A 26,850-nucleotide genomic window follows, 5' to 3' on the forward strand; every position below is an offset into this window, starting at 1 on the left:
TTAGCCAATATCGCCAAAAAAAAAAAATTGAAGGACGCTTGAGCTTCGCCTTCAAGAGCAGAATGTGATAGCGTAATCGGGCCCTGTCCATATCGCCTTCTCAATTGCTAGCCTGGCTGTTTCGGTTCTCGGCGCATGCCTCAACCGTGCCATAAGGAAACCAACGACTGTGTGCGTGCCATTCGCCGTTTCAAAGTATCCTAGAATGCCTACTGCAAGTACTGTTGTTAAGTGCCCACTAAGCCATAATTATTCCTTTTGGCAATCGGCGAAGCGCCTACTACGTAGCCGTAAGGCCACACACAATCCTACGCAGCTGTTCACTTTGTTGATGCTCTTGCTGATGATGATGATTAAATATGTTTGAGTGCTTTGTAATGGGTGGGCCTTTAAAACACCCACTCGTTGTGCTATTCACGTGTTTTGACGTCTGGTGTGATTCTGCACTTCTGCTGCACAATATAACATGCGTTGATGATACACCTTCCACTGCATGATATTCGTATAGTTTTCTTTCCCGAAGCAGTTACAAGAAATAGCGTGGCTACGTGGTAGGACACCTGCTTGCCACGCAGACGGCCTCGGTTCGATTCTCACTCGAGCCCAAAAATTTTTATTATTTATTTTATTTGCATCTTTCTCGATTTTTCGGCCACGGACAAGATGATTATTTTTCGCTCACAACCAACGACGCCGACACCGGGATTTCTGCGAAACGAGCTCTTTAAACTATCGCGTTAATATGAAAAATACACTTTGAAATTCGTGACATCACACATGGAGATTTCGGTGAAACTTTGACCTTGAGTTTTCCCTCTATTAATAAACCTATGATGGGTGAAATTAACACCATTAGTGCTTTCAGAGTACAATTTATCAATCTAAATCGATTCATTGTTTCACTTTAGTGTCCCTTTAAAGCTGTCTAGAGCTTGTACTACACGAACTGAGAAATGGGGTGGATTCGAACTTCAAATAAGCATAGATCCTTTCTGGTTAGTGGTGAATTAGATGCTGCCTAGCGATTAGACCATGGTAAATCACCATCTTCCCCTTTGTTTTTTTATAGGTAGTTTAAGATGCAATAATTTACTTGATCGAGAAGGGAAGTGTCTATCAAATGATTTCACGTAGCACGTGATCTTTTTACGAGCTGGCAGCTGACCAATAATCTCTCTCATACTACCAGCTGCCAGCTTGAAAAAAGATCACGTGCTATGTGAGTGTTCCACATTCACCGCCATGGCTGGGATTGGCACTGACTAACACTCCTAGGTTTAAATACACATATATACCCCATAGAGTGGACGGGAAAATGACCACCGCCGAAGCTCAGTGGTAGAGCATCGAACGCGTTATTCGAAGGTCGCAGGTTTGGTCCCTGCCGGCGGCAAGTTATCTTTTCGTTCATTTTACTTTCTTCACATTTATGTCCTAATTACTACAAATAACATCCCCTATACTTTTTCTTGACATTATTGTCTGTTTGTTCTTATTAAGCTTATACTATGAATTGAGTTATGACATCACATATGGCTTTTGTTGTTTATCACTCACAACACTTACTTTGTAATGACATTGGATTATGCATGGTATACTGTCCGCGGGGGTGGGGGGGGGAGGGATAATGCTTGTTTGCTTTATTTAGCTCTCATGTGTTGTGTGCAAGACATAAAAATGTGGCTGTGGCCTTTGGTGCGGAACAGAGCTTTCAAAAGATATGGCCTGGCGGGACTATGTGGCTCTCATTATGTATTCACACACATCATAAATCTTCTTGCACTTCTAATGGAATGTGCGAAGTTAAATAGTAGTTTTGTCTGTGGCTGTAGGTGTGGCAGCGGCGGTGGCTTGTGCTGCGCAAGGCAACTAGCACGACGGCATGTCGCCTGGAGAAGTACCTCGAGGAAAAGCATGCCCGTACCCACACAGGACAAAAGGTGGTACTCCTGACACCAGCCACCAGCATCACCCGTCTGCCATCTAGTGTTCGAAAGCATGCCTTCTCCATCTGCTTTCAAGATGGATCAGTCAAATCAGTGGCATGCGATTCTGGTAAGGATTCGGGCATGGCTCGAGTGTTCATTGCATCTTGCTGTATTTCTAGACCAACAGTGCGTTCAAAACGAGAACAAATATCCCTGGCCTAGGCAGCATATATTCCCTGCTAGAAGTATAAAGAGCATCTAGGAGACCCCAAGCAACCTTTTTGTGTTGCACAAACGAGTAAATGCACAAATGAGTAAATGCACAAACAAGTAACGGAATAAGTGGACAGGACGAGTGATGCGCAAACTTTATACTGTTTATTTTCGCAAATGCACGTCAAAAATATACACAAAAACATTGAAGATAACAAGGACTACGTTACTACGTGTTGTTCATGGAAGCAGGTCATTTTAGCGCTATCATGCTCCACGTGTTTAATCTTAACTAATCTGGCAGTTGTCAATGAAGTTAAAGACTGCCTTGCTGAGGGCAATAGATGCAGAGCTCACATGATTGTGTGATTTAAACAGGAAGAATACCTCCATGATTTCGCCTGTTCTTTTAGACTTGCAGTGCGCCAATGTCTGTGTTTGGTTAAAAATGGGGTTGCATCCGCATCTTGTGCAATGAGTAGCTAGGTGCCCTGGTGATTGCAGCATCTCTGTGGCATACCTATGTTCTCTTAACCTTGTGTTTATGCCAGGGGCGTAGCCAAGGGGGGGGTTGGGGGGGTTCAACCCCCCCCCCCCGAAATTTTTCAATTTTGCTTGCGTATATATACACGCACACATACAAACACACTCACGAACATACATAATGTATGGCTGAACCCCCCCCCCCCCCCCCGAAAAAAATTTCTGGCTACGCCCCTGGTTTATGCAGCGCCCGTTCTGCCCAATATAACATTTTCGCACGTGAAAGGAATTTTATAGACTATGCCCTCGTCACATTCTAAATATTTGTTTACATGTTTGATGGTGCACTTTTTTGCGGGCGTAGTTTTGGGGGAATCATTAACTAGTTTGCAAAGGCCTTTAAGCTTTAAAGGGGCAGAGAAAACAACTTTTGCACCATGCTTTTCCCCAATCTTTTTGAGAGCATGAGAAGTCTTGTGCATATATGGAACAACACATATGTTCCTAGTTTTCTTGTTTTCTGTTGGTGCATTCTTACTGCCAAGCAAACTTCTTCGGACCTTTTCAGCGACCGAAGCTATTAAAGACTCCGGGTATTTGCTGTTCTTAAGCTTCGTTGCTTGTTGCTGGATACTATAATTGACCTTGTGGTCACATGGTCTTCTGACTGCCAGTGTTAGGCATGAGGAAGCTATGGCCCTCATAACGAGCTTCGTATGACCCGAGTCGTACGGCAGCAGGGACTTATTGCTCCTAGTTTTATATTCCCAGCAGGTATGTGACGAGTGGAATTTTAGCTGCAAATCTGTTTAAATCACACAATCACGTGAGCTCTGCATCTATTGCCCTCAGTGAGGCAGCCTTTAACTTCATTGACAACCGTCAGATTAGTTAAGATTACACACGCGGAGCATGATAGTGCCAAAATGACCTGCTTCCATGAACAACACGTAGTAACGTAGTCCTTGTTATCTTAAATGTTTTTGTGTATATCTTTGACGTGCATTTGCGAAAATAAACAGTAGATAGTTTGCGCATCACTCGTCCTGTCCACTTATTCCGTTAATCGTTTGTGCATTTCGCTCAGCGCATCTACATTGCAATGCCATGCCGACTAGCCTAAAATTGAAGCTGTGCTAATGACTGTCACTGAGTAGTGTTCAGTGACAGTGGGCAGTGTATATGAAGTTGATATAAATTTGATGTGCATGCTCTTGTTGTGATAAAGTGATGTTGCTTGATCAAATTTTTTATTGTAAGGACAAAATCAGCTTGACCATCGTGACATATTGGATGTTTCGCTGTTGTAAATGCAAGTAGCAGCTTTGATGTGCTCTGTGACAGGTTGTCGTAGACCCTTATACAGCAGAGCCCCAGTTTTACAGTAAAGGAATATCTGTGACAAATGAAAATATCAGAAATTTGTGGCACTGAGCAAATGGTAGTGTGAAACTAGTCCAGAAGTTGGCAGTGAATGTGCCTGTTGTTCTGATTTGGCAACTAAAATGAACCAATCAAACACCATGTAATGTACTCACTTTTTTTTTTTTTTTTCAGTTTGTCAGTGCAAAAGTAATCTTATATGTCACAAATAATAAGAAAGGGGTCAAAGAAAATGAAAACCTCGATCTGTGTTACTTTATCTAGCTGCTCCAAGTTCACTTTTGTGCTACTGTGTTGCAGTTTGAGTAAGACACAACTGTACAGTATCTTGGTGATGATAGTGTTCATAACGGGATGAATGAGCAGAAAAAATAGCAAGTAGGCATAGAGTACTTTGCTTGCTATATCTCCTAGTCTAGCTCGCATCTTAGCTAGCATTAAAAAAACCTTGTTAAGTTTCCATGAAGTGTTAAATTTAAACATTACAGATTCCATGACAAGTAGGCTATTTTCTCATTGTTTTCTGTTTGTTTATTTATATGTATCAAGGTTGAACATTCTTCAGAGGCTTTCTGTAAAGCATGAAAGACACTTAAGAATGCATCTGTGGCAGTTGCTAGGGCATTGGAGCTGGAGCAGTGCTACCATGGGCTCCGAAGATGGTGCTAGGTTGTAAATTTGTAGGCTGCCTACATTGCAGATGTTTTATAATTGTGCCAAAAGCTAAAACTGTATAATCTTATTAGCAGCTGTAGTGTAAAGCAGGCCCATCTTTGTTGTATGATTGTATTGTTATGAATTTTGTGTGCTTTGTTTCAGATCTGGAGGCAGACACCTGGGTGAAGCTGATGGTTCAAGAATGCCTTGAACCACAGTCTGGCCTCTCAGCTGGGGAGCCAGATATATTAAGTCCAGGGATCCAGAAAGAGCTCCAAGGTGTGCACTGTGTTTGCTTCTAATCATAATTCTTGAAGCTGCTGGTTGAACGAAAGTGCATAAAAATTGTCTGGTGAAGTTTCGGCACATTACCCACTAACCAAAGCTCCAAAGAGTAGTATCTTTGCAGCTTTGGCTGTGGAGAGCCAATTTGCGTATGCAAAGTGATCTGCAAGTTACGGTGGCCTATATTTCATTTTTAAAAAATTATATCTCCCTTGTCAGCTTAGCCATTTCTATTAGGTTTTATTTTTGTTTACAAAGTACAGTAAGTATCATTAGTGTGTGCCTGACTGGATTGATGCACAACTGTGCAGTGACTGAGAACCACGAACTTATCTGTTTACATGCACTGGAGCATTTTTAATGCAGTGAAGGCTGTGGTAGGCATTTCCAGCTCTTTTGCACAACTGTAAAAAGGGATGGGCAATACTAAGCAGTCTTTCGAAACTTCAGTGCTGGTAACTGTGGCACAGTGCACCATGTATAGACTTGTAGATCCTGCTGGTGTGCGCACATTGTACATCAATTTACTGTGAGAACTAACCTGTGTCTTTGAAACACTGCACCTACAACTGTGAGGTGCCGTCATCCTGCATGTTTTCTGTGAGACATGTTGCCTCCTAAGTCTGTCCTTAGGAGGCAACATTGCGTGCATTCTGCTAGAATCTTCTTTAAAATGCCCCTCACCAGGCCACATTGCAAATTTTGGTTATCCACTGGAAGGGTAAGGGAGTGTTTTACTGAAATAATTGTTTTGCACATGGTACATATGGAAGTTGGTTCTGTCAGGTGCTGCCAGAATACTGACAGTCAGGTGCAGAAATATTGATGCAGCTTGATGCTGGCATATATTAAGCCACATGTTTGTTGGCACAATCTTGTCAATTTTTTGGTGCACAATATAGCAATAGCAAGTGTCTGTGACACATTATGATGGCTGCTGCTATTCACACTTCGTAGACCCAAGGAGACATTTATATTTTTGCCATGGATTTAATTTAAACGGCATGGTTTTGTCATTTCACACAGTGAGGTTCCCTTTGTATAGTCTTTTTCGTGGTTATTTATAATGATTTTGACATTTTAATTCAAAAGACTACATTCAGTTTCATTTAACAAACAATTTTGATTACAGCAAATCAATTCTACGTAAACCTGCAACTTGTAGTGAGGTTCAACAAATGGGAAAGTTTTTATCCGCCCATTAGTAGCACAAAGCTACAAAGTAAATCCATATGAATTTTTTGGAAAGAAAGCTTCTCAGAAATAAATCCATATTATTTATTATGGTAAGCAGAAAATAGTAAACAAGACATTTCAATGTTTTCATACAAGCTGCCATGTTTCAACACCTTTCTCTGTTTAAACTTTAACCCCTTGATCAGCACAATCTGTCAGGTGTTCCTTATCGGGTATTGTTCATTGAAAATCGCAGCTGAAAGCTGAGACACATTTTTTATATTAGCAGAAAGAATTGAGACATGTCACTGTATATATAGGCAGTATCCATCAAGAACATTACATGATATTGCCTGTTTCTACTTGCTCATGGCTGCCTGTAAAATGATCGGAAGCAGCATATGCGTGTTTTACACGTTTTTGTTGTGTTTATTGAGCAACCCTTTAGCAGCCTTCCAGTTATCACAACAGTTCTTGAAAAAGTGATGTCTCACTGAAAGCCTCAGAGGCTATGCATTTCTCATATAAGTGCCAAGATGTTCCCATGAAGACGATAATAGTATATTATTGGCAGGTGTGGGTGTGTTGAATTTGTGTATAACCTCACCAAATCAACGGGAATATAGAAGCATGTCAGGTATTTTCAAATAACAAATGTGGAGGGTAATGGGCTTTGGCTGTGTGTCTTTACTCTTGTGCAAGAGTCTGCTCATCAAAAGAGTCCCCATTATTCATTCTGGTGACTTGAAGAAAGACAATGAGAATGAAACTAATGGAAAAGTAAAGTTAATTAAACAAATGCTGCTACTGCTTTGCTTAGGGGATGAATGTGCAATTGAACACAAAAAATCTGACAAGGTCCAGAAACATTGCCACACAGAAAATTTCAATCGGGGTTTTCGTGTTTCACCATCACTGTGCAGGTTAGTTGCCAAGAAAGTGTGGCCATTGTGTTCCACTGGCTATCAAAGGGCCAACTAGAAAAAAGTCATACTGCTTGGGGCCTATTGGCTTCCGAAAATTCATACTAACCATGCCTTCAGGCTGTTCAGAACTTAAGGCTTTTTGCTACAAGTTACCTGCAGCTGCAACTTGAATAAATAATTAAATTTTTCTACATATAAAATGAGGCACTTTCACGCTTATGACGCTTTCTTTTCATGCAGAAATGTTGAAAAGGATGATTAATACAGTATCTGTAAGACCACTGCATCTTCATCTCAGGGTGACTTTCAAGCCAGTTCTATTGCCAATCAGTGTCCCTTTAAAGGACTGCAGGTAGTCAAAATTAATCCAGAGCCCTCCTTTATGGCACCATTCAAAACATACTGTGCTGTTTTGGGATCTTAAGCCGCAGAATTTAACCTTCATGTTTTGCTAGCTTTGTTTTTGTTACTCTTCTGTTGATTCGCAGTCATGTAAATTAAGCTAAAATTAGCAGGAAAGCGGTATGTGAGTATTTGCAGCAATGAAACGGAGACCTTGATTCCGCCTTTCCTCACAAAAAAGAACCTAAGTATGTAGAACTTTGTTAATTTATGCTTCTACAGTGCAGCTAACTATGCAGCTTGATAGTGTTCTTCCATTGAGCTGATAGAATTGATGCTGGCATGGTTGCAAATTGTTATATTGAATCTGTCATTTGAACTGGTAATAAAGGAAGAAAAAGGTCACTTCCTGCTGTATGAGAGGACCCATATTTTGTTCCCCTTCCTTCATTTTGTTTTTCAGAACAATTTCATGTCTATTTGGTACCAAGCCCAAAACTGGATGTCTTCGGCGAGTGTTTGCTACAGGTCACTCATGAGCACATATACCTTTGGGATCTGCTTAGCCCTCGAACTAAGCTGGCTGCATGGCCCCTGACTGCTCTGCGACGCTATGGTAGTGACCCAGCCAAGTTCACCTTTGAAGCTGGCAGGTGGGCAGGTTTACTTTGGCAACATTCTAGTTGGTTTTGTGGTAGGAAAAAAATCCAGATATTGGCTCTATGTGTATTCATTTTTTAGATTCTACAACATATTTATGGCATATCTAGATGTTCATGCCATAGCGCTTTAGCAGCACTGCAAATTTCATATAAGAGAGAAACTAAGTATTACTGATGACAATAAGTAGGATCACTACTTCCATACCTGATTGTTCTCGTAATACAGCTCTGCTGTTTTTTACCACTTTTGTAGCACGACCAGAGTATGGTCAAAGAACCTTAGTGTTATCTGCTCCAACATTGAGAGATTATGTGCTGTCACACTGTACTGAAATTACTTGGTAGCTTGGCTAATGAAAATGGGTAAGGAGCATCTGTCTACAGTTGACACCCATCTTCATCTGTTAGATAAGATGAGGCTGTCATTCGCCTTTAATCTGACCACAAGTTGAATGCCAAAATACTATCAGGATCAGTGGTATGCAGCTATAATGCAAAGCTATAATGCAAAAGTATGGCCTTCCTAGTATTGTGATACAGTCATATTTTGTTAATTTTACAATTATGGGACTGAAAAATTTAATTATCCAGCTGGCTGAATTAGAAGAATGGGAATAAAAACATTTTAAAAAAATGCTTCTTCACTAGATTGTACTTGCCGAGTTTTCACGCACCCGCCGTGTTTATAGGTTGAAGGTACAGAAAAATTTTGTGCGCAAATCTAATGCGCACAAAATTTTATAAGGCAAGACCAATATAATGTAGCATGCCTGTGCTTCTGGTAACTGTAAATAAGATTTGACCTTTATTGTTTACCTTCACAGGATGAAAATTTAGTCTATCATTGTCAATCTCTAACAACTTTAAATTACTGTGTGCTGATCTACAACATGAAGTTTTCTGTGCGGTCAACTTCGTGTGGTATTCCTGGTACCTTAAATGACTGCAATTACAGCAAATGAAGTACGGGCCCTAGCCTAGACGACACTTTCTTTATAAAACTATGCCTGTCAGTTTCAGCCAACGTTACTAGATCCTTTCCCAGTTGTCAAACTCTGCCTGAACCGCCCCGGAAACATGACCCCTCTCCATTTACTGTCACCAGGGGCCGCTGCCGCCACGGTAAGCCCGATTGGCGGGTCGGCTTGCAGCTAAACCTGGCTAAACACGCAGCCTCCTTCTGCAGTTCAGCGCGGTAACGGATGTTGTCCATAGGTTCTGCATGCTTTTTCGGCTAACATTTTTCCTGTATTAGAGACAAATTGGTTGCTACTATCCAGAAAACCGGGAAAAGTTGAGTGGGCGACCCGTATTGCTCGCGATCTTCCGATTAGCGCGTACCGCGAACGCCCGGCAGCAGGCTCGGTTCGAAATGGCTAGAATATTTCCGCACAACGTTTACACGCTCCGCCACTCGCAAGCGTGGTTGCTTGTGCTTGTTGGTGTAACAATTAGCGTCTTGATAACCCAAACTACCGGCGAGGACAAGAGAAAGAAGACGAGGACTCAATGCGCTCGCACTTACTTTTACTGCAGCCTAGCACCTAGCTTTGCAGCGGCCGCAGCGAAAGAAAGTATGTACGGCCTGACAAACATTTGCATGTTTATCAGCCCGTACAACATGGTGCATGTTGTAATGCCTGAACACAGTGCACTCAACATGGTGCACGTTTTGCGTCTCCATGTCTCACCATCTTTACTGGCTACCGACGAGGGCGATATTTGTGGGTAAAGCTTGGCAGGAAAGCCCTGACATGACTTTAGCTTTTCCACATGGCTGAGCAGGGACTGGGTGCTATCCTCGAACAGGGACTGGGTGCTATCGAGTGCGACGCTGCCTGCCACAGAGCAGCCTCTCTTCCCATAATCGAAGGTGTTCGGCGCTATGTTTTCTTGTTCGGCGGCGTCCTGAACATTCCGACACTTCGGTTGGAGAGGTGGCCTCACGGCAGGTGCTTTGCGTTTCCACACATGCTTTGACAGATATTTTGGACAGTTGGGAAACAAGCGAGGTAGGGCGTCATCCTTGAGGCTCCATTTGTCTCGTGGTATGACGACGACGTCACCGCCAATCTTGTGCACGAAGTTTTTCACAATGTCTTCTTCCTGAAAGTGAAGGTCGCACACAACAAAAGAGCTCGTGAGCTCCCTGTCGCTTCTTGGGATCGCGTGTTGCCATTCTTGAAGCCGCGAGGCGTCGTTAGGCGGTTTGAAAAAGTGCCTCTTCTCAGCTGCACCCCTCGCAGAGTCGTAGCCGCTTTTGCAGCCGGTCACAAAGCAACGCGGCATTACTTCTCACTACACAGGCACAGCAGCCATTGACATCCTAAGACTATGCACGGGAAATCAAAGCAAACGCCCGCATGATAACAACATAACCAAAACGCAGCGGTCGTCTTTAGCAACGTTGGCCGTGCAGTCCGGCTCCTCCGTGGGCTCACCTCTCACCGAGCTGGGCAAACAGTGTCACGCGTGCCCCGACGCGGCGCTCAGTGGAAAGGCGTCACGTGCAGCGGCGGAGTTTGAGAACTGAAAGAAAGATCTAGTAACGTTGGTTTCAGCACCTCACAATGGGACTGCCACGGACGCCTCAGTTTGCGTGCTGCTCTAGCTTACACTATGCCGTCGCTGAGAAGGTTGCTGAAACGTACGTGTCATGCCAGAGTTGTGCTACTCAAGTTGTTTCTCAAGTTGCATATTACACTATATTTTATTTAGTTCGTCGAGTATGCTAACGAAGCACTGCTGAAATGCTTGTATCACGAGTAGAGCGAAGCACTGCTGAAATGCTTGTATCACGAGTAGAGCTGTGCGGATAGCAAAATTTTGGGTGCAAAGCAAATTCAAATATTAAAGTTTGAGTGCGGATCTAATCGACTATTTTTCTAATACTTCAAACCGAAATTACAGAAAAAAAGTTGCTGAGAATTCCTACGCATATTCTTATGAGATAGCAACATGAAAGCATTTCTCTTGGCTTAGGTTGGTGAAGCACTGGAGGGGTGGTGTTCCCTAGTTGTCTTATCAAGAATGAGGCAATGCAGAGGCCGAATTGTTACTATTTACATGATTTGGGGCAACCAATGTGGCGTCGACAACACTTGACACATGAAAGGAAAAGAGTATTTCCTCAACCTCTCCTTCCACTTCAACTTCTGTGGAGGCCCAACCGATGTGGTGGACTAGGGCACACTCCCTTAGAGTCCGGAGTTCCTAATCTGCCCCATGTAGACGTCAGTGTTTAAGAACATCTGAAATTTTGGATGCTGAAACTCTTCGGTGTCCCATTTTTCGAACTTTCTGCCCAAATTTTATGTCCGAAACGGCATTAAAGCCCCCACCTCTGCCACGTCTTTTGTGTCATTGGTTTGAACCAGTGCTTTCGCGAGTCGGTCCGTTTGCAGTCGTAGCAGAGTCTGAAAGGCAGCTTTGCCGCAATGCCATAGTGGGATAGGGAGAAGCATATTGAAAATCTGAAGGGGCCACTGTCACGGCGCTAACAGCGCAGTGCAGCCAATGTGGCGATGTCTTTACGGATAAGCACCGGAAATGCACGGAGGTGTGATGGCGGCAAGAGGCAAACACACCAGTACGACTTAATCGCTGACAATTTTTCCGATAAGCATCTTCAGCTATCCACTCAGTAGTGCACGTAGCCCAAACGCGCCGCGCTGCCGTTCATGCTGCCTCTTTGTGCGAGACCGCTAAGTGCGCAGTGCGGATGCGCTGCCTTCACGAACGTAAGCAGCTCTCCATCGCCGCGCCCGCGTGTGGTCAGGAACGGAGTGGCCATCACGAACACTTTCATGACAAATGCTTGCATGCGGTACAGCAAGCACCCCGGCAATGACCGCGTCAGCTTAGTTCACAATGTGCTGCACACAACTAGGAACGATCGGCGTCATGCAGCAGCAAATGTTGCGTATCGGCGGAGAGTCGGCGATGCATGTGCGCATCGTTTACGTGCGCACACGCATTGGGGAAAGCCGGACGAGTCGTCCGCTCTTCCGCCACAGTCTTTGGGTTCAGCGTCATCATTTCCAAACACTCCATGTGAAAGACCTGTAATTTATTTCTAGCTTTGCTGGTATCGGCGGCGCTCATCACGAGACACAAATTTGCAATTTGTGGTTGGCACGTAGTTAAGCGGGGATGATGGCAGGTACGGAACATATTAACGAGAGCCTGAGCACTCACTAAAATGTCTGATAAGCGTACTGGCAGGCATTGAAGCTATTTCGGACGTGGCTGTGGTGATTTGACCACTTGAGCGGAATAAAAAAGCATGAATTTGTTTTTTCGGGCTGCCCGATTTTGCGGACGATTTCACGGTCCCTAGGGAGTAAAAAAAATCAGACGTTGACTGTATTTATCTTAGGGAAGCTCAAGTAGTCAAATTCCGGTGCGGATCAAATCGAATAGTGACAAAGCCGCTGCGCCCGTTGTGAGATTTTGTTCTCATGACCCAAATTTTGTTACAAGTGAACCACATGCACATGGGAATTTAACAATTGAACATTTATGTATAGTACTTATCTCAACATCTCAAGAATGCAACAGTCCACTTGGGATACTACAATTTTAGCAGCTTTCGCGACAGTGGCTTTTTTGCATACATCTTTACAACTGCTTTCTTGTCTAATATTAAAGGCATCGTTATTCAGCAATGATTTGATTAATTTTGTGGTGCAAGAGTTCCAGGAGCACCTTGCTGTAGCCTGGCTCTTCTTTCTTGCACATCAATATGGGACATCCACAAGCATGTCAACAGTACGTTCCCCACTGCTTGAATTTGTGGTGCAAGAATTTTGGGAGCACTTTGCTGTGGCCTGGCTCTTTGTTCTTGCACATCAAAATGGGACATCCATGAGCACGTCCACAGTATGTTCCCCACTGGCTTGTAGCAGTTTGGAAATGGACTTCCTGTGAAACAGCATAATGCTGACAAACTGCTAAGGCCTTTCAAGAAAGACACCAATTGTTTGACTGGAAACGTCGCTGTTCTGCAACTTAATGCTTCGGTATGCACCGGCTCAGCTACAGCATATACTGTGTCACTTAAAGCGACACCTGAGGCGTTTCCCAAAGTAAGAGCTGCATTCTAGCATATTGGACTGTTGGTGCGAATGCCGGTCTCATAACTAATGACGCGATGTAAGGGCAACAAGGGTCTTCATTGTCGTTGAAGCTGGCAGGAGCTACTTCTTTTCGCTTTTTGCGTGCTTCCTTCTGGTCGCATGCAAGCTGAACAGCGTGCTTTTGAATACTTCAATCACAGCGTACCTTGGCAAGGGCAGGCTTCATGTACAAGGAGTAGCCCTTGAACGCACTGGGCACCGCTTCCTTGTTGTCGAATTTTGGTATTGTTTGTGAAGCCAGCGGCAAGGCAGTGCTTACTGTAAGCGATGGAGTAACTGGGCGCTGTGTTCGGCTTCCATTTCTTTCACGAGGTCACCATTAGCCATTGTTGACACAACTTGAGGTCGGCAGCAATCTCGTGGAATGATACTCTGGTGTCCTTGTTTCTTGCACTTGATGTGCACATAGGCATGCAACAGTGCCCCATGAACGCTGTCCCTACTCAAAACTGAAGCAAATCGCACTTCACTACACTGCCCTGTGCACATCAACACCAGCAAGTGAAAATTTCCTTGCTTATCTCCCGTGAATGAGGTGCCACAAGCCTGTGCACCGCTGGTGTGGATGGGATGGGACGCTTCACGCTAGTGTCAGCCGGTAGCACCACGAGTGGCAAGCACTGACGAATGAGAAAGGGAGACAGAAGAGAGTGATTGACCGGAGGGGCTCTTCTGCTCTTTTGACATGCATAGCTTTTATAAAGGAGGCGTTGGCCTAGATTAACCAGTTTGCCCGTTTGTCCTGCAAGTCTCCAGGGCGCTGAATACACATGGTGGAATACTGTTGCCAGTAGCTCAGGAACTAAAATAAGTTATGTTTTGTATGCACTTTCATCAAGTAAAATTCTCATAATTATAAATCATTGTCAGCATTCCATGTAAAAATGGGCTCTGCAGCCATTTTGATGACAGTGATGTGGGATTTATAGGTGTGCTGTTGGTAATGCCATAAACTTAGTTGTGGTCTCATATCTGACTGCACCACACAGGCTTTTGAACAGATTGGGAAATGGAGGTGCTCATAGAATCAAGTACATAAAATAATTTTTCATTGTGATCTGCCAGTTTTACTTGAAAATCTTCCCAGGGTCAGGCTTATTTACTGTCCCCTAAGCACCATCAAGGTAAACAGTGTTGCTATTGACGTCATGGTTGCAGTTGGGTCTGTGTGAGCTGACCAGCCAAGTTCAAATAATGTGGCAGACCAATTTCAAGGTCGAAGTAATAAAAGTCTGGTCTATAGAAATGCACAGGTGCTAGCCAGGTTCTTCGGCTGGGATCAAAATTAACAAAAAAAGAATTTAACTATCCAGAGGCACAAGTCTACTGTGTTGTAACTACCCAGTGGGAGCATATCTGTGCTTCATAAAATTTAATAAGCACTGCATTGTCATTCCCAGTATACTAAGGGCCAACTTGTGGGCATATCTCCCCACCTTTTTCTATTCTTTTTCTATCACTCTTTACAGGGGCGTAGCCAGAAATATTTTTCGGGGGGGGGGGGGTTCAACCATACTTTATGTATGTTCGTGCATGCATTTGTATGTGTGCGTGCCTATATACGCAAGCAAAGCTGAAAAATTTCGGGGGGGGTTTGAACCCCCCCAACCCCCCCCCTTGGCTACGCCCCTGACTCTTTAACACGGTGGTGAAATTTCGAGCTGTCACTTATGAGATATCTTTAACAAAAGTGAAGTTCTGAAAAACTCAACAAAATTACCTTTGCCACAAGCTTCTTAGTTTTGTGCTGTGCTTTCTCTTTTGAGACTAACTAATATTTTGCATAAGCACCAAGAGTTTTGTAGAGGTTCATTGTCAGTGTTGTGGTGTTGAGACTAACATATTGCATAAGCACCAAAAGTTTTATAGAGATTCATTGTTAGTGTTGTGGTGTCTCGTAGGCACTGTGCCACTGGAGAAGGCATGTTTGTGTTTCACACCCTTGAGGGAGAGAAGATCTATTGCAAAGTTCACCAAGCAACCCTTGCCATTGCTGAGGCACATCATCGTTCCAGACGGTTGCACGCAGTGCCTTCAGCTCCACCTCAGGTAGCATCCTTCCACTGCTTTGAAATACATTTGTGTGTACATTAGCACTCTGTCATCCTGTGGTCATAATGCCATCGCCACAGGCACCAAAGAATATGCATATGGCACCTCCTTAAGCCCTTGAGAGTCTGACAGAAGTTTGATGTCTTTGAGAGTTTTTGATGTCTACCATGTCAGGACACTGGGCAATTTTAACATGTTCTTTCAAGCTAGCTGGTACAAGAAGGGGTTTTAGACCAGGGCTATGAAACATGTTTGTTAGCTTGTTTGTCTTTCTTAAACATGGTCATATTTTGTGTTAGTAGCCCACCTAACTAAACAACTACACAGTGATATCGATCGAGTCTGCAGATCTCAAGTTTGACAAGTGGTGATGCTCTACGCAAAACAAGTCATTCGCTTCGTGTTGGCTCTGTTCATTGTATATTACTTTTATAATGCTCATGTCTCGAGAGATTTTTTAAAGTTAAAGTGGTGTAGATTATGTGACTTCACGTTAATTCTGATTGATAAACACTTAACTATTGTATTACTAAAAAAAAATCAAGAACTACTATTCTTTTTTTTTTATTACAATACACATATGCAAGTTATATTTAAATACAGATGTGAAATTGCAAGAGTCGCAACGCCTTTAATGCCCAAAAGCAGTGATGTGATAGCTGTGCCGATTGCGCCAACCTGCGCCAAGAAATGAAACCTACTATACCCTGCTACATTTTTGCAAAAATCTCATAATTTGCACTGCGCATGTACCAAGACGTCATTCTGCGGTCTTTCGGAGAAAGAGAAGACTGAACATTTAAACCTAGGAGTGTTAGTCAGCGCCATGGCTGCGATTGGCGCTGACTAACACTCCTAGGTTTAAATCAACATATATACCCCAGAAAGTGGACGGGAGGATGACCACCGCCGTAGCTCAGTGGTAGAGCATCGGACGCGTTATTCGAAGGTCGCAGGTTCGGTCCCTGCCGGCGGCAAGTCATCTTTTCGTCCACTTTACTTTCTTCACATTTATATTCTAAATACTACAGATAACACCCCCTGTACTTTCCTTGGCGTTATTGTCTGTTAGTTCTCATTAATACAGTAGAACCCCGCTGATACGTTTTTGAAGGGACCGTAGGAAATAAACGTAAGAGACGGGAAACGTAACAGCCGAAAAACAGGAAAAACGGCAAAATATTTAGTGGTACAGAATTTTATTTCAATTCTTACGAGCAGCACGAAAATTGGCGCGCTCAGCCGCGATCTAGTCGATGGATAGAAACGCGGAGCTTAGGACGGCCTTATCCACAGAAATGTAATCAACGTATGTGATTTTTTTAACACCAACAGCTGTAGGCATGAAAGAACTAAGCACACGCAATCACGACCGGCGCGGCGAGTCCGACCGCGAACCGCACGCACGACCATGCGAGCTCCAACCAGCTCGAACTCCTCCCGTTCTCCGACAAATAACGATGATGATGAGTCTACACCAACGCGATGGCAGAAGTGAATGCCAATCTCGAAGGCCTTGCTTTCGCAAGCAATTACGTCATACACGCCATGTTTGTGCAATGCAAATCTCAGAGGCTATGCTTTTGTCAATAGTAAATGCCAATCTCAAAGGCCTTGCTTTCGCGAGCAGTTACGTCATAGACGCCATCTTTGCAATTTGAATCTCGAAGGCCATGCTTTTGTTTGCATCAATTGAAAGATTCTGTTGCTTGCGCCTCTCAAGCGGCTAATATTACGGTCAAACGAGGCCAAGCTGCGTGAAAATGCGCCATGGCCGCTCTCTTTGGTAGTCACTCGGTCGGCTCCGGGCGCACTTCGCGACGTATCATACGGGAACGGTCCGACAGTTACGACGTAACAGCGGGGTTCCCAATACATTGTATCCTATGGGAGCTATGCCGGGACCGGCGGAAAACGACGTAACAGCCGGGAAAACGTAACAGCCGGGAACGTAACAGCGGGGTTCTACTGTATTGTGTCTAACAAAGATAAACGAGCCCTTGAAAAATCATCTGCTTCCATTATTAAGCTCAGTAAAATAGCTTCTAACTGTTGTGGACTAAGCTACATTGAGCAGTACATGTATGTGCTTGTATAGACCATTTCATTATAGTTAGTTTGTTTTACAAAAAAATTTTTGTGCCATTTGTTGGGACATACTTCCATAAAAGTTCGTGCAAGGTGCTTAATTTACAAGTTGTTTCTTTCTGACCATACAATCACCGGACTTTATCAACAATACCACTGCTGTGGACTGTGGGATTTTGCTGAGAAGGCATGATGTCCCAGCATTCCATTATCTCGGTTCTGTTTCTCGACCGCAGCAACAGTTCACGTTTGAAAATTTGCCAAAGTTAAATACGAAGCCTCGCATTACCGCAAATTTCATGGAGCACAAGTTAGATTTCGGGCACAAAGGACCAATTATTTAACCCCGTATTTTATAACCGTCCATGAACTAGGATCCTCACGATTCTCTCCATAAAGCACAACCACGGACACTTCACCACGCAGTGCAGCCTTAGGTAGTTCTGAAAGTACGAACGTCATCAGAGTAGTCTTTCCAGGTAGTAAACAGAGTGCATAGACATTTTATAGATTGTGCTTCCAGTACTGTAACTGAAGCATCAGGGAAAGTCATATTCATTCACAAATATGAGGTGGATTCTGGGAAAATGGTAGGTGGCCTGAGGTCACGGCTCCAAAGAAACTTAGGGCTGTCCACAGAAAAACGACGAGCAGTAACACAGTTTCATATTTTGGGGTATTCTAAGTAAAGATGCATGTATTTTTGCATATATCGATTTTGTTAAACGTAGTACAACTGATCAAGCTTAGAGACAAATATTTGAGTTAGAAAACATTTGCTTGTTAACTGCTCCAATAGGTTATGCTGCTCCAAAGCGAGATTTTACCTCCTTCCAGAAGGTGCGTCGAAGTGGCTGCGGTCGATCGCATCACTGCAAAAGTCATTTTAAGGCAACAGTTTTGAAGAAATGCCTTTGCAGGTGCTAATTCTCTTTTAGTGGTAAAAGTCACAGCCCACCCACATCGTCTCTGGTGATCAGCCATCCATGTGCTCTGAATTGTAAGACTAGCACAGCTATGAAAAAGAGACATTTCTACAAAATAGCAGCATAATTATGCTTGTGCAATTTCTATTGCATCTTATCACACATTCGTTAAAGGCACAGTCTACGCAGATGTTATACCTACGTGCTCTAGAATGTACATAGGCCTCATAGCTTTGGCTTTTCTGTGAGGAACAGTGGAAAGGGAGAATATTTTAGGCACTATAGATCTATTGCGGGAAAGCAGTGTCGTTTCAGCAACCTGTGTCAAAAACAGTGGGCGAAAGGCCGTTGTGCCACATGGTTGTGCGATTACTGCATAAACCCTTTTTGTTTATTTGTATTTATCTTAATTTCAATGTTTTCATCATATTTGTGGCCACCTTCAGGTTAGCCAGCAGTATGTGCAAAGTTCAGCCGTTTTACAATGTGCTGCAACTTTAACTTTGGATAGAAAGGACTTCAAATGTAACAGACCTTATTCACTAGATTATTATGGTGTGTTGCATCAGGTGTTGACTATTTGGCATTGTGCTCTACTCTTGCTTGGACATCTCTGCTCACTATCTCACCCGCAGTTGTGTACAGCCCACTGACACATCACAAAGCATTAGGTCCCCTTAGTGTGCACTTTGCCAGTGCCCAAATGGTGTACTTGACTGCACCACCAAATCCTCTTAGGGCCTGAATTCACAACCAGCTGAGATGGCCTCGCACATTTTACTACATGCCCGGATGTGCTGATAATTTCATGCACCATGGCTTAGGTGCACATGTGCCATATTTGGCTTCTGTATATATGTCAGCATTTCTGTTCATTCCTGAGAAGATTATTATAATATTATTTTCCTAACCTTTTCCAGTGTGAATTGTGGAAGCTTGGGTCACTGGTCAGTGTGGCCAGTTGCACCAGCCGCTGGTGCTAATGTTAGTAATCTTTTTACAGAGTCTGATCCCATCGACTGGCCCAACATCGTCCGTGCCCTATCGTAACTCCACCAGCCCCCTTCAGCAATTCAGCTCATCTGAGAACCTCCCAGGTAGTCAGGAGCGGACCAATCATTCAGTAATGCCCCTGCGGGATGTGCCTACTACATCACAGTCTTTTGACAACATCTTAAATCCACCCCGAGTTTCCAGTACTGTTGGAGGGACCTCGCGTTGCAGTCTGCGATCCCATCTTCTCCAGTTTCAAGCACGCTGATTATCAACGCAAGAGTGGGAGACTGTGTATATGTGGGTGATCTGCTGAACAGGTGAAGCTATGGGCTTGTGGATCATGTTTAAGTACACAGTAGTGGACTGCTGCTGTAGCAGCTTTGGACCTACCGCTCCTTTGGAATGGTTGTAGAACACCCATTGCAACTTACTGTGCATGTGTAGATGTTTGACTTTACTTGTAGTGATTTGTTTGTGCACTAAATTGGACTTGTGCTTGATGACACTTTGTGGTTGTAATATCCACTGACCATGCACTTTTTTCTGTGACCTTCTAAGCCTTGTGCTTGGCATATGCCTCAGGTGCCACAAGTTGTGGACACTGAAATGTGTATATTTGAGAAACCGCGTTGTTCATTTTTGTTCACATCTTTACACCTCGTAAATCTGGCCTGGTTGGTTCATGTTTCAAACATTGTTTTGCTTTAAGGCGATTGCAATTTTTTTGTGTTGGAAATAAGAGTGCACATTATAATTGTGTGTGTGGATAAACTTGCTTGCATCATTTATTGTACTTGTACACTGTAAACTAAAGTTTGCCTGAAGTGAGTGCTTTTATTATTTATGGCACATCTTTGCACAGCCATTTGTGGCTTTGCAGGGATAGGCCCTGCAACACTTTTTGAACACAGTCTGAAAGCACTCCTGGTCAGTAGTCAAGGCTCCTGTGAACATGTGAGCCAAAAATTATTGCACTGCGTGCAGCAGGAAATTTACTTCATTTCAGAAGCAGCCAAAATTGCTCACTCTCCTCTCGGCAAATTGCGCAGTGAAGGGGGCTGACTACATAGTCGTAGGGACGGGCATGGCCATTGGCTGATTTTATGATTGTGAAAACATCCTCCGTCATATTTATATTGTATATTTTTTATTTATTCAACTTGAAACAAACATGTTTCTCAATTCAGAAACGCTGACAAAGTAACTACCTTGGAACTTCGGGCCTTTATGAATGGTCACCTGCTTATTTTGTTTTCTCCTACTTTTATGTGAGGCAATACGCAGCATACTACACCAGTGCTATTTCAAACATTGCATGCCTGAGCTGGCCACTTGTACTCAGTTCATTACAAGAGCAATTACCAATGCATATCGTTGCTTCGAAAACTACCGGTGTTCTTGCCATTGCACTCTTTATCTCTTTAAAACGTCGTATGAGCAAGACACCTTGCCAGACATCGCATTGTGGTTAGCTAATTGAATTGGCTTGGAAATACATTATCTGGATTTGTCTACTATGCAGAACAAGGCCGGTGGACACTGTGCTTTGCGATGTCAGTGCACGTTAAAAGACCACCAGGTGGTCAAAATTTTCGGAGCCCTCCACTACGACGTGCCTCATAATCATATCGTGGGTTTGGCAGGTAAAACCCCAGGTGTTAATTATTAAATTAAAGCCAGTGCACACCAGGTACCCAGATCTCAGCCTGACTTTTGCACATTAGTGCTTCTTGTGCTGCATAGTTACTGCGGCTGCCACAGGGTGCCACCACGTTCGTCATCACACGGGAAGTGTGTGAACACATTCAAAGAAAAGAAAAATCTGAAAATGGTCAAGGTCATGATGCTCACTGATGCAGTGTCTTGCTCCATTTGTTATCCCCTCCTGTGTGGATTCAAACATACGTCGGAATGAAAGACAAAAAGCATTTGGAGCATGCAAAAAACCCCTGTAACTTTGCTCATACTTGATGGATTTGAAAACTTTTTGCACCAAAAAATTCATGAGGCAGTAAGCTCCAGTAATGTGGTCATTCGATGATTACTCTGAAAAGTGTTGCAGGGCCCCTTTAATACTAGACTTTTTCTTCGAATGCTTGTTTCCTGAACAAGTGTCTTGTTGAACATGAAATTGAATTAATGTACCAAATATGTGATTTGGCTAATCGGTGTACTATTTTGCATTTTTAGCTCACTTTAGTATTTATATTTGTTTTAAATATTGCAAAATAAGTGATATTCATAAGGTATATCTACATCAACTCTGTTTTTATGGTGTAGTTAGAATGTGTTACTATAATGTCATATCTGCCTGGTCAGAAGGTATTCCAGGTCGGTGTTGTTTGCATTGTCATGTGTCTTAGTTGTATGCTTGTATTTGTGTATGCTGTGCACAGGCTCTGTAATGGTGCCGCTCTGGTTGCACTCTACTGACAGTTTATTGATCAGGATTGTATATAAACAGTGCTGCAACTGGCATAGTGCATACCTTTTTTTCTTCCCTTTTTTAGTGTTTTTTTTTAAAAAGGTCTTTTGTATTGGTTGAAACAGCAATGATTATTTAAAAGTGACCACAGGAAGATGAGAAATTTTGAAGGCAGTACCTAATTATTAGTTTCTGTCTGTGTGTGTGTGTGTGTGTGTGTGTGTGTGTGTGTGTGTGTGTGTGTGTGTGTGTGTGTGTGTGTGTGTGTGTGTGTGTGTGTGTGTGTGTCAAACCATGGCTGCTTTCACACTGGTTTTCTGTTATGTAACTGCAGTCATGTTGCTTGTGGACCAGTCTTTTCTGCCTGAACTGTTCTTCTTTTGCTAAGTTTGGTGCCTTTGCAAACCATTGCATTATGCTTGCATTCTTGTGAGATATTGTAAATGAGATGCCCTCAAATTAATTTTATGCTGGGCATAGTGCCTATACTGCGCACCTAATTGTAACTACTGGTACACTGTCACAGTTAAGAAAAGCAAAAGCAGTGCATGACTTTATTTGGGGGTGGGACCGTGAGTAAGGGTGACCAAGACAGTAACGGAAGGATTGAAGCGTTTTGTCAAAGAGCTAGTTAAAGGAATTTATTATATTGGTTAATTAGGGCCCCATACTTATTTCAGTAATTGTAACTTGCCTGTCTGTGTTGAAATTATTTTGCTTAATACACATTAGTGATTGGATGGGGAAGTTTAGCTCTAACAGTTTATGCGAAATTCATGTATTCATGGTAGGAGCTTCACTGATAAATATTTGGGCCTGACCTTGTGACACAGCAGTACACTTGCTTTGTAGTGTGAGAGTAACAACAGCCTATGACCAGCCAGTGAGCTAGGGAAAGTATGCTCGGCAGTGAGTTGGACGTTGGTGTGTCATGTGGGGTGACGTACTTTCATTCTTTATCTCTGAGACCAGCACTTGCACAACAGTGCTTATGTTAAGCCGACTTTGAGTACTATGTGGTTTTCGTAACAACCTTTGTCGAGAGTATACTGGCCCCTGTATGAGTGATAGGAGCTATTGCTGGGCTATGTGGGGATTCTGCTTCGGGGATTTTGGAGTTGCACAACTCTGAAGGTCAAGAGAGTTGATGGTCTTCTGCGCATTTGCACTGGTTATGCATTCGTTGCCCACTGCTCACATCCTGCATTCTGCTCTAGTCACGTGCAGTCCAGCCTATATACTTTTGACAAAGGGCATACAGTATTGTATATATGTATGTGCATCTGTGTGAAAATCTGTGTGAAAGGTGCTGTGCATGCTGGCTAGCCTCACTGTCCACTTGTCAAACCCAGTCTACAGTAGAATTTTTGCTGGTTAAGTTTTGTATGCTCGATGCTCTTGCATTTATGAGCAGTGTCACAGGCATGCCTAGGATAGAGAGTGCTGAAAGTAATGAAGCTTGCACGCTTATATTCCACTTTCAATATAAGGGGAATAGGTGGGCTAACGGTTACCTGTTCATTCTGGTGTAACCAGTTATACATACATACAATGGCTATTGGATTCTGTGTCCCAACTTTTGGTTTATTCTGTCCAGCTGACCACACCATGATGAACTTCTTGTGCAATGGTGTTGTTTAGTGTGCTAAAACTTTCCACTTTTATTTCTGCTTTACCATGTTGTGGTGCACTTGTGTAAAAATGTAGATGAAGAGAGCATTTTTAGACCACTGAAATGTCTTGAATTTTCTTTCTTTTTTTAACAGTCTAGTTTTCTGAATGGCATCTATATTCTTACACAACTGTATCACATTCTGTACCAATATTGTTTAAACTTTTTATCACCTGTTCCTGAGTATTCTTTTTATTATTCATTAAGCAATGCCATTAAACTTTAGGATGACTTTGTGCATAGCGTAAACTTTCATACAATTATCAGAAGCAGTCTGTTGCTGCAATTATTGTCCAGCTTCAATGGCAATCTTGAGTAGCATAACTTGTTTTTATTTTTCATGGTTTCGCTAAGAAAACATGTTGCATCCTTTATAATCATATTGTGGTTTTGGGACGTTAAACCCCAACAATTATTATTATCAAGAAAGCATGTTGCAGCTTTTCTTTGAGGTTGTGTTTCATTTTATTCTCGCAAGATTTCTTTAGAGCAGTTACGGGTTTTCATTCTCATTGCAGTAATTTCATTTAAGTAATTTCCAGGGGACCAATAAATCTCAAAACAATTGAACCTTGATATAACAAAGTAGTACATGTCACGAAAAACTTTGTGCAAACTTTCTTTGCAATGAGGTTTGAGTCTTTCGGTTGCACAAATGTTGTCGGGCAGAACTTAACTGTTTCACTAAATTTTGCATACGTGCGTTCATGAAGATATTGCAAGGTAGTTTAGAAGCAACACCAGGCAAAATGACTGGCGAGTGTAGTATAGATACCAAAAAAGATATCTGGAGCTTCACATGATACTGCAGCGACTGCTATGAAGCAGGCATTTTTACCAAATACGAATCAAAATCTGGCAATGCTCCGCATAGATGGCCAATAAAAAAAGTAGACATTCGAGACGTTGAAACAGCACATTATCCATATGAATGTCTATATGGGCGTCGCGGTGAGAGGAATTTTCTTTCGTGTTTGGAACTTTGTCGAACTTGCCCACATTTGCTTTATTTTTAGGACCCACCGTTGTAGCTGAGCCTCTACCTTGATGCGCTGCTTAGCTTGAGGCCACATTTTGATGGTGGTGAAAGCATTTGTTGCCCTTAGATTTAGATGCACACTAGAGACTCCAGGTGGTCAAAGGTAATTGGGAGTTCCCTACTACCACATGCCCCATAATCTTGTCATGGTTTCGGCATATAGAACTTCAGAGCATAAATATTAACTTTGGTTTATTGCTCGCAAAAAAGTTGTCGGATTGGAACTGCGTCACAAAACTACTACACTATGAAGAGAAAAAAATACATGCATTTTATGGAAGCAACAAACTGAAATGAGAAAAGTTGGTTACATTGTGAACTTCGTTATATCAAGGTTTGACTTTACTTTCAGGATGCATTTCATTATATGTCACTAAATCTACACAGTGGGCAGCAATGCTCACCCTATGTAATGATTTTTTAAATGTTCTAGACGTTTCTTTTTGTAATGGTGCAAAAACTGTCAAGTGGCTCAAATTAGATTTGAATAGACGTATCTGTTGCTGTACAAAAAAAAAATAATGATATATGGGTCTCAATAACACTGCTACAGAATCCACAATGTAATTTGAAACCGGATGGACAATGTTAAGCGTGCATTATTTCCGTGCTCACTGAACAGACATAATGGTAAAGTTATGATGCTAGCACCAGATTTTCCTCTGGGAATATTGGTACAAAACTATGCTGCAGGGGGCTGACTTTTTTTTTTTTTTTTGCACAGCTCTCAGATGCTCATTGTATTGTTCGCATGATCATTCAGCACTGTTGCTTGCTGCGATCTTAGTATGTTATTGTGGCTATTCCTTTTATCCTAGTGTCCTTCCCAAACACTAATACTTTGGACAGGGTGTGTTTTCATTTGCCAGTTGCTTGCTGTAGTGAATGTTTTAGTCCCTTTTTTAAAATTTAGTGTGTCCTTACATCTTGCTTGAGTGCCCTCAGTGCAGCAGGCCAGCATTTTTTTTCTTGTTGATTTGATGATCCCGCTGCCTAAGCCTGTTCGAGTGAAGCACGTTGGCCACCCACATTAGTGCAATCAAGTACGCCTGTCTGCACACTTGGAAATTGCCATTTAGATTATTTATTCACTGCTTATTGTGTGCTTCCTGGTGTCCTTCATTCTGTTGATGCCAGCTTCCATTAATGGAAACTGTGAAATCTCGTTCACAACGTTTTTTTAACCTTCTTTGGAATGGGTGGCATGTTCCGCCATCGTCTATGTTTTGCATGAGCTGAATGGCATAACGGCATAATGGTCACAAGAGTCGGCATGGGGCTTGTTTGGGTGAAACTTACTTTCAGAATGCTGTGAAATGTGAACAATAAACTTTAAAGGGGTCATGATGCCAAAATTTTAAAGTTCCATTATGCATTGCATGTTAACCCATGCACGTTGGCAAAATTTCAGTGCATTAGGTGTGATAGGAAATTTATATCTGAATTTTTTAATGTGACGTTTGAACTATACGCTAGTGTGGCAACCAAGAAGTGGACTCACACCCAGAAAGAAATCTCTTGGTAACAAACACTGGCCTCAAAGGTCACTGTAAAAACTGGAAATGATTGCAAGAGCCGAAAATACGTCATGGTGATTGTTCTTTTCATGTGCATCGCAGCGGTTTGCAGCAGCGTTCAACTGCGAGAGGCATGGATGTACGAGCACAGTTCAAAAGCAATGCCTTTGCTATGGTGTTAGGTACATGTCCAGATACATAAAGCATAGTATTGCAATGTTTCAAAACGGACAACACAGAGGTAGTTCCTCATTTCTTGATATTGCACAGTGCATGCTAAACTGGCAATCTCTGTCAGAGGGAGAAACCTTGAGTTGGCGCTTTCAAATTGAAAATTTGAGCTATAATGGGCGTTTAGAGCTCAGGTTTTTTTTGTGACTACTATATTGCACTCTTCACTCTCGGTTACAATGATAAACTGAGACTGGTAGGACGACTGTGTCATGGCCCCTTTAAGATACTTTGGAATCTACCTGCACATAGCAGTTATTGTTGATTTCAGCTTTAACTTTGCAAAACATGATTGTAACTTTATTTATTTGTGTATTAATAAGTTCAAGTAATTATCGGCATATGTTAGTTCAAGGTTTGGAGTTAGTGGTTACTTGAGGTGAAGCTTGACAATGTCGCAAAGCCATAATACGATTTAAAGGAATTGTTCTGTGGTACATAAGCTGCTTTGTTGTGGAATTGAAGCACCTTGTGGTGTTGTCTGAGTGTACATAGTGATGGTAGCCTTGCACCTTATTAAACCCAGATTGCGGCATATTTTTGTAATCCTAACAGTGAAAGACTTGTGTACATTTTTTGAAAGTACAGGTTGTGTTGTGTTACTTTCTAGTGCAACTGTTGCGCCTAATCTTCTTGCAGTGAAGTCATTATGTCATGTTTTGTACAGGATGAGTGAACGTATTTGCATAATAAATTGATCTGACAAGGTGA

General features: G+C 42.6%; 1 protein-coding gene across 1 annotated transcript in view; it reads left to right on the forward strand.

Moving 5' to 3' along the window:
- LOC119373232 (docking protein 5) overlaps positions 1-26,850 on the forward strand; it is a 28,702-nt gene extending 1,852 nt beyond the window's left edge. The window contains exons 3-7 of the mRNA XM_037643244.2: positions 1,833-2,055; positions 4,827-4,943; positions 7,857-8,046; positions 15,095-15,242; positions 19,263-26,850. Coding sequence (XP_037499172.1) covers positions 1,833-2,055; positions 4,827-4,943; positions 7,857-8,046; positions 15,095-15,242; positions 19,263-19,520 — 936 coding nt within the window. The 3' untranslated portion in view covers positions 19,521-26,850. The remainder of the gene's footprint in view (positions 1-1,832; positions 2,056-4,826; positions 4,944-7,856; positions 8,047-15,094; positions 15,243-19,262) is intronic.

This window comes from Rhipicephalus sanguineus, chromosome 1 (assembly GCF_013339695.2).
Source record: "Rhipicephalus sanguineus isolate Rsan-2018 chromosome 1, BIME_Rsan_1.4, whole genome shotgun sequence".
Taxonomy (NCBI): domain Eukaryota; kingdom Metazoa; phylum Arthropoda; class Arachnida; order Ixodida; family Ixodidae; genus Rhipicephalus; species Rhipicephalus sanguineus.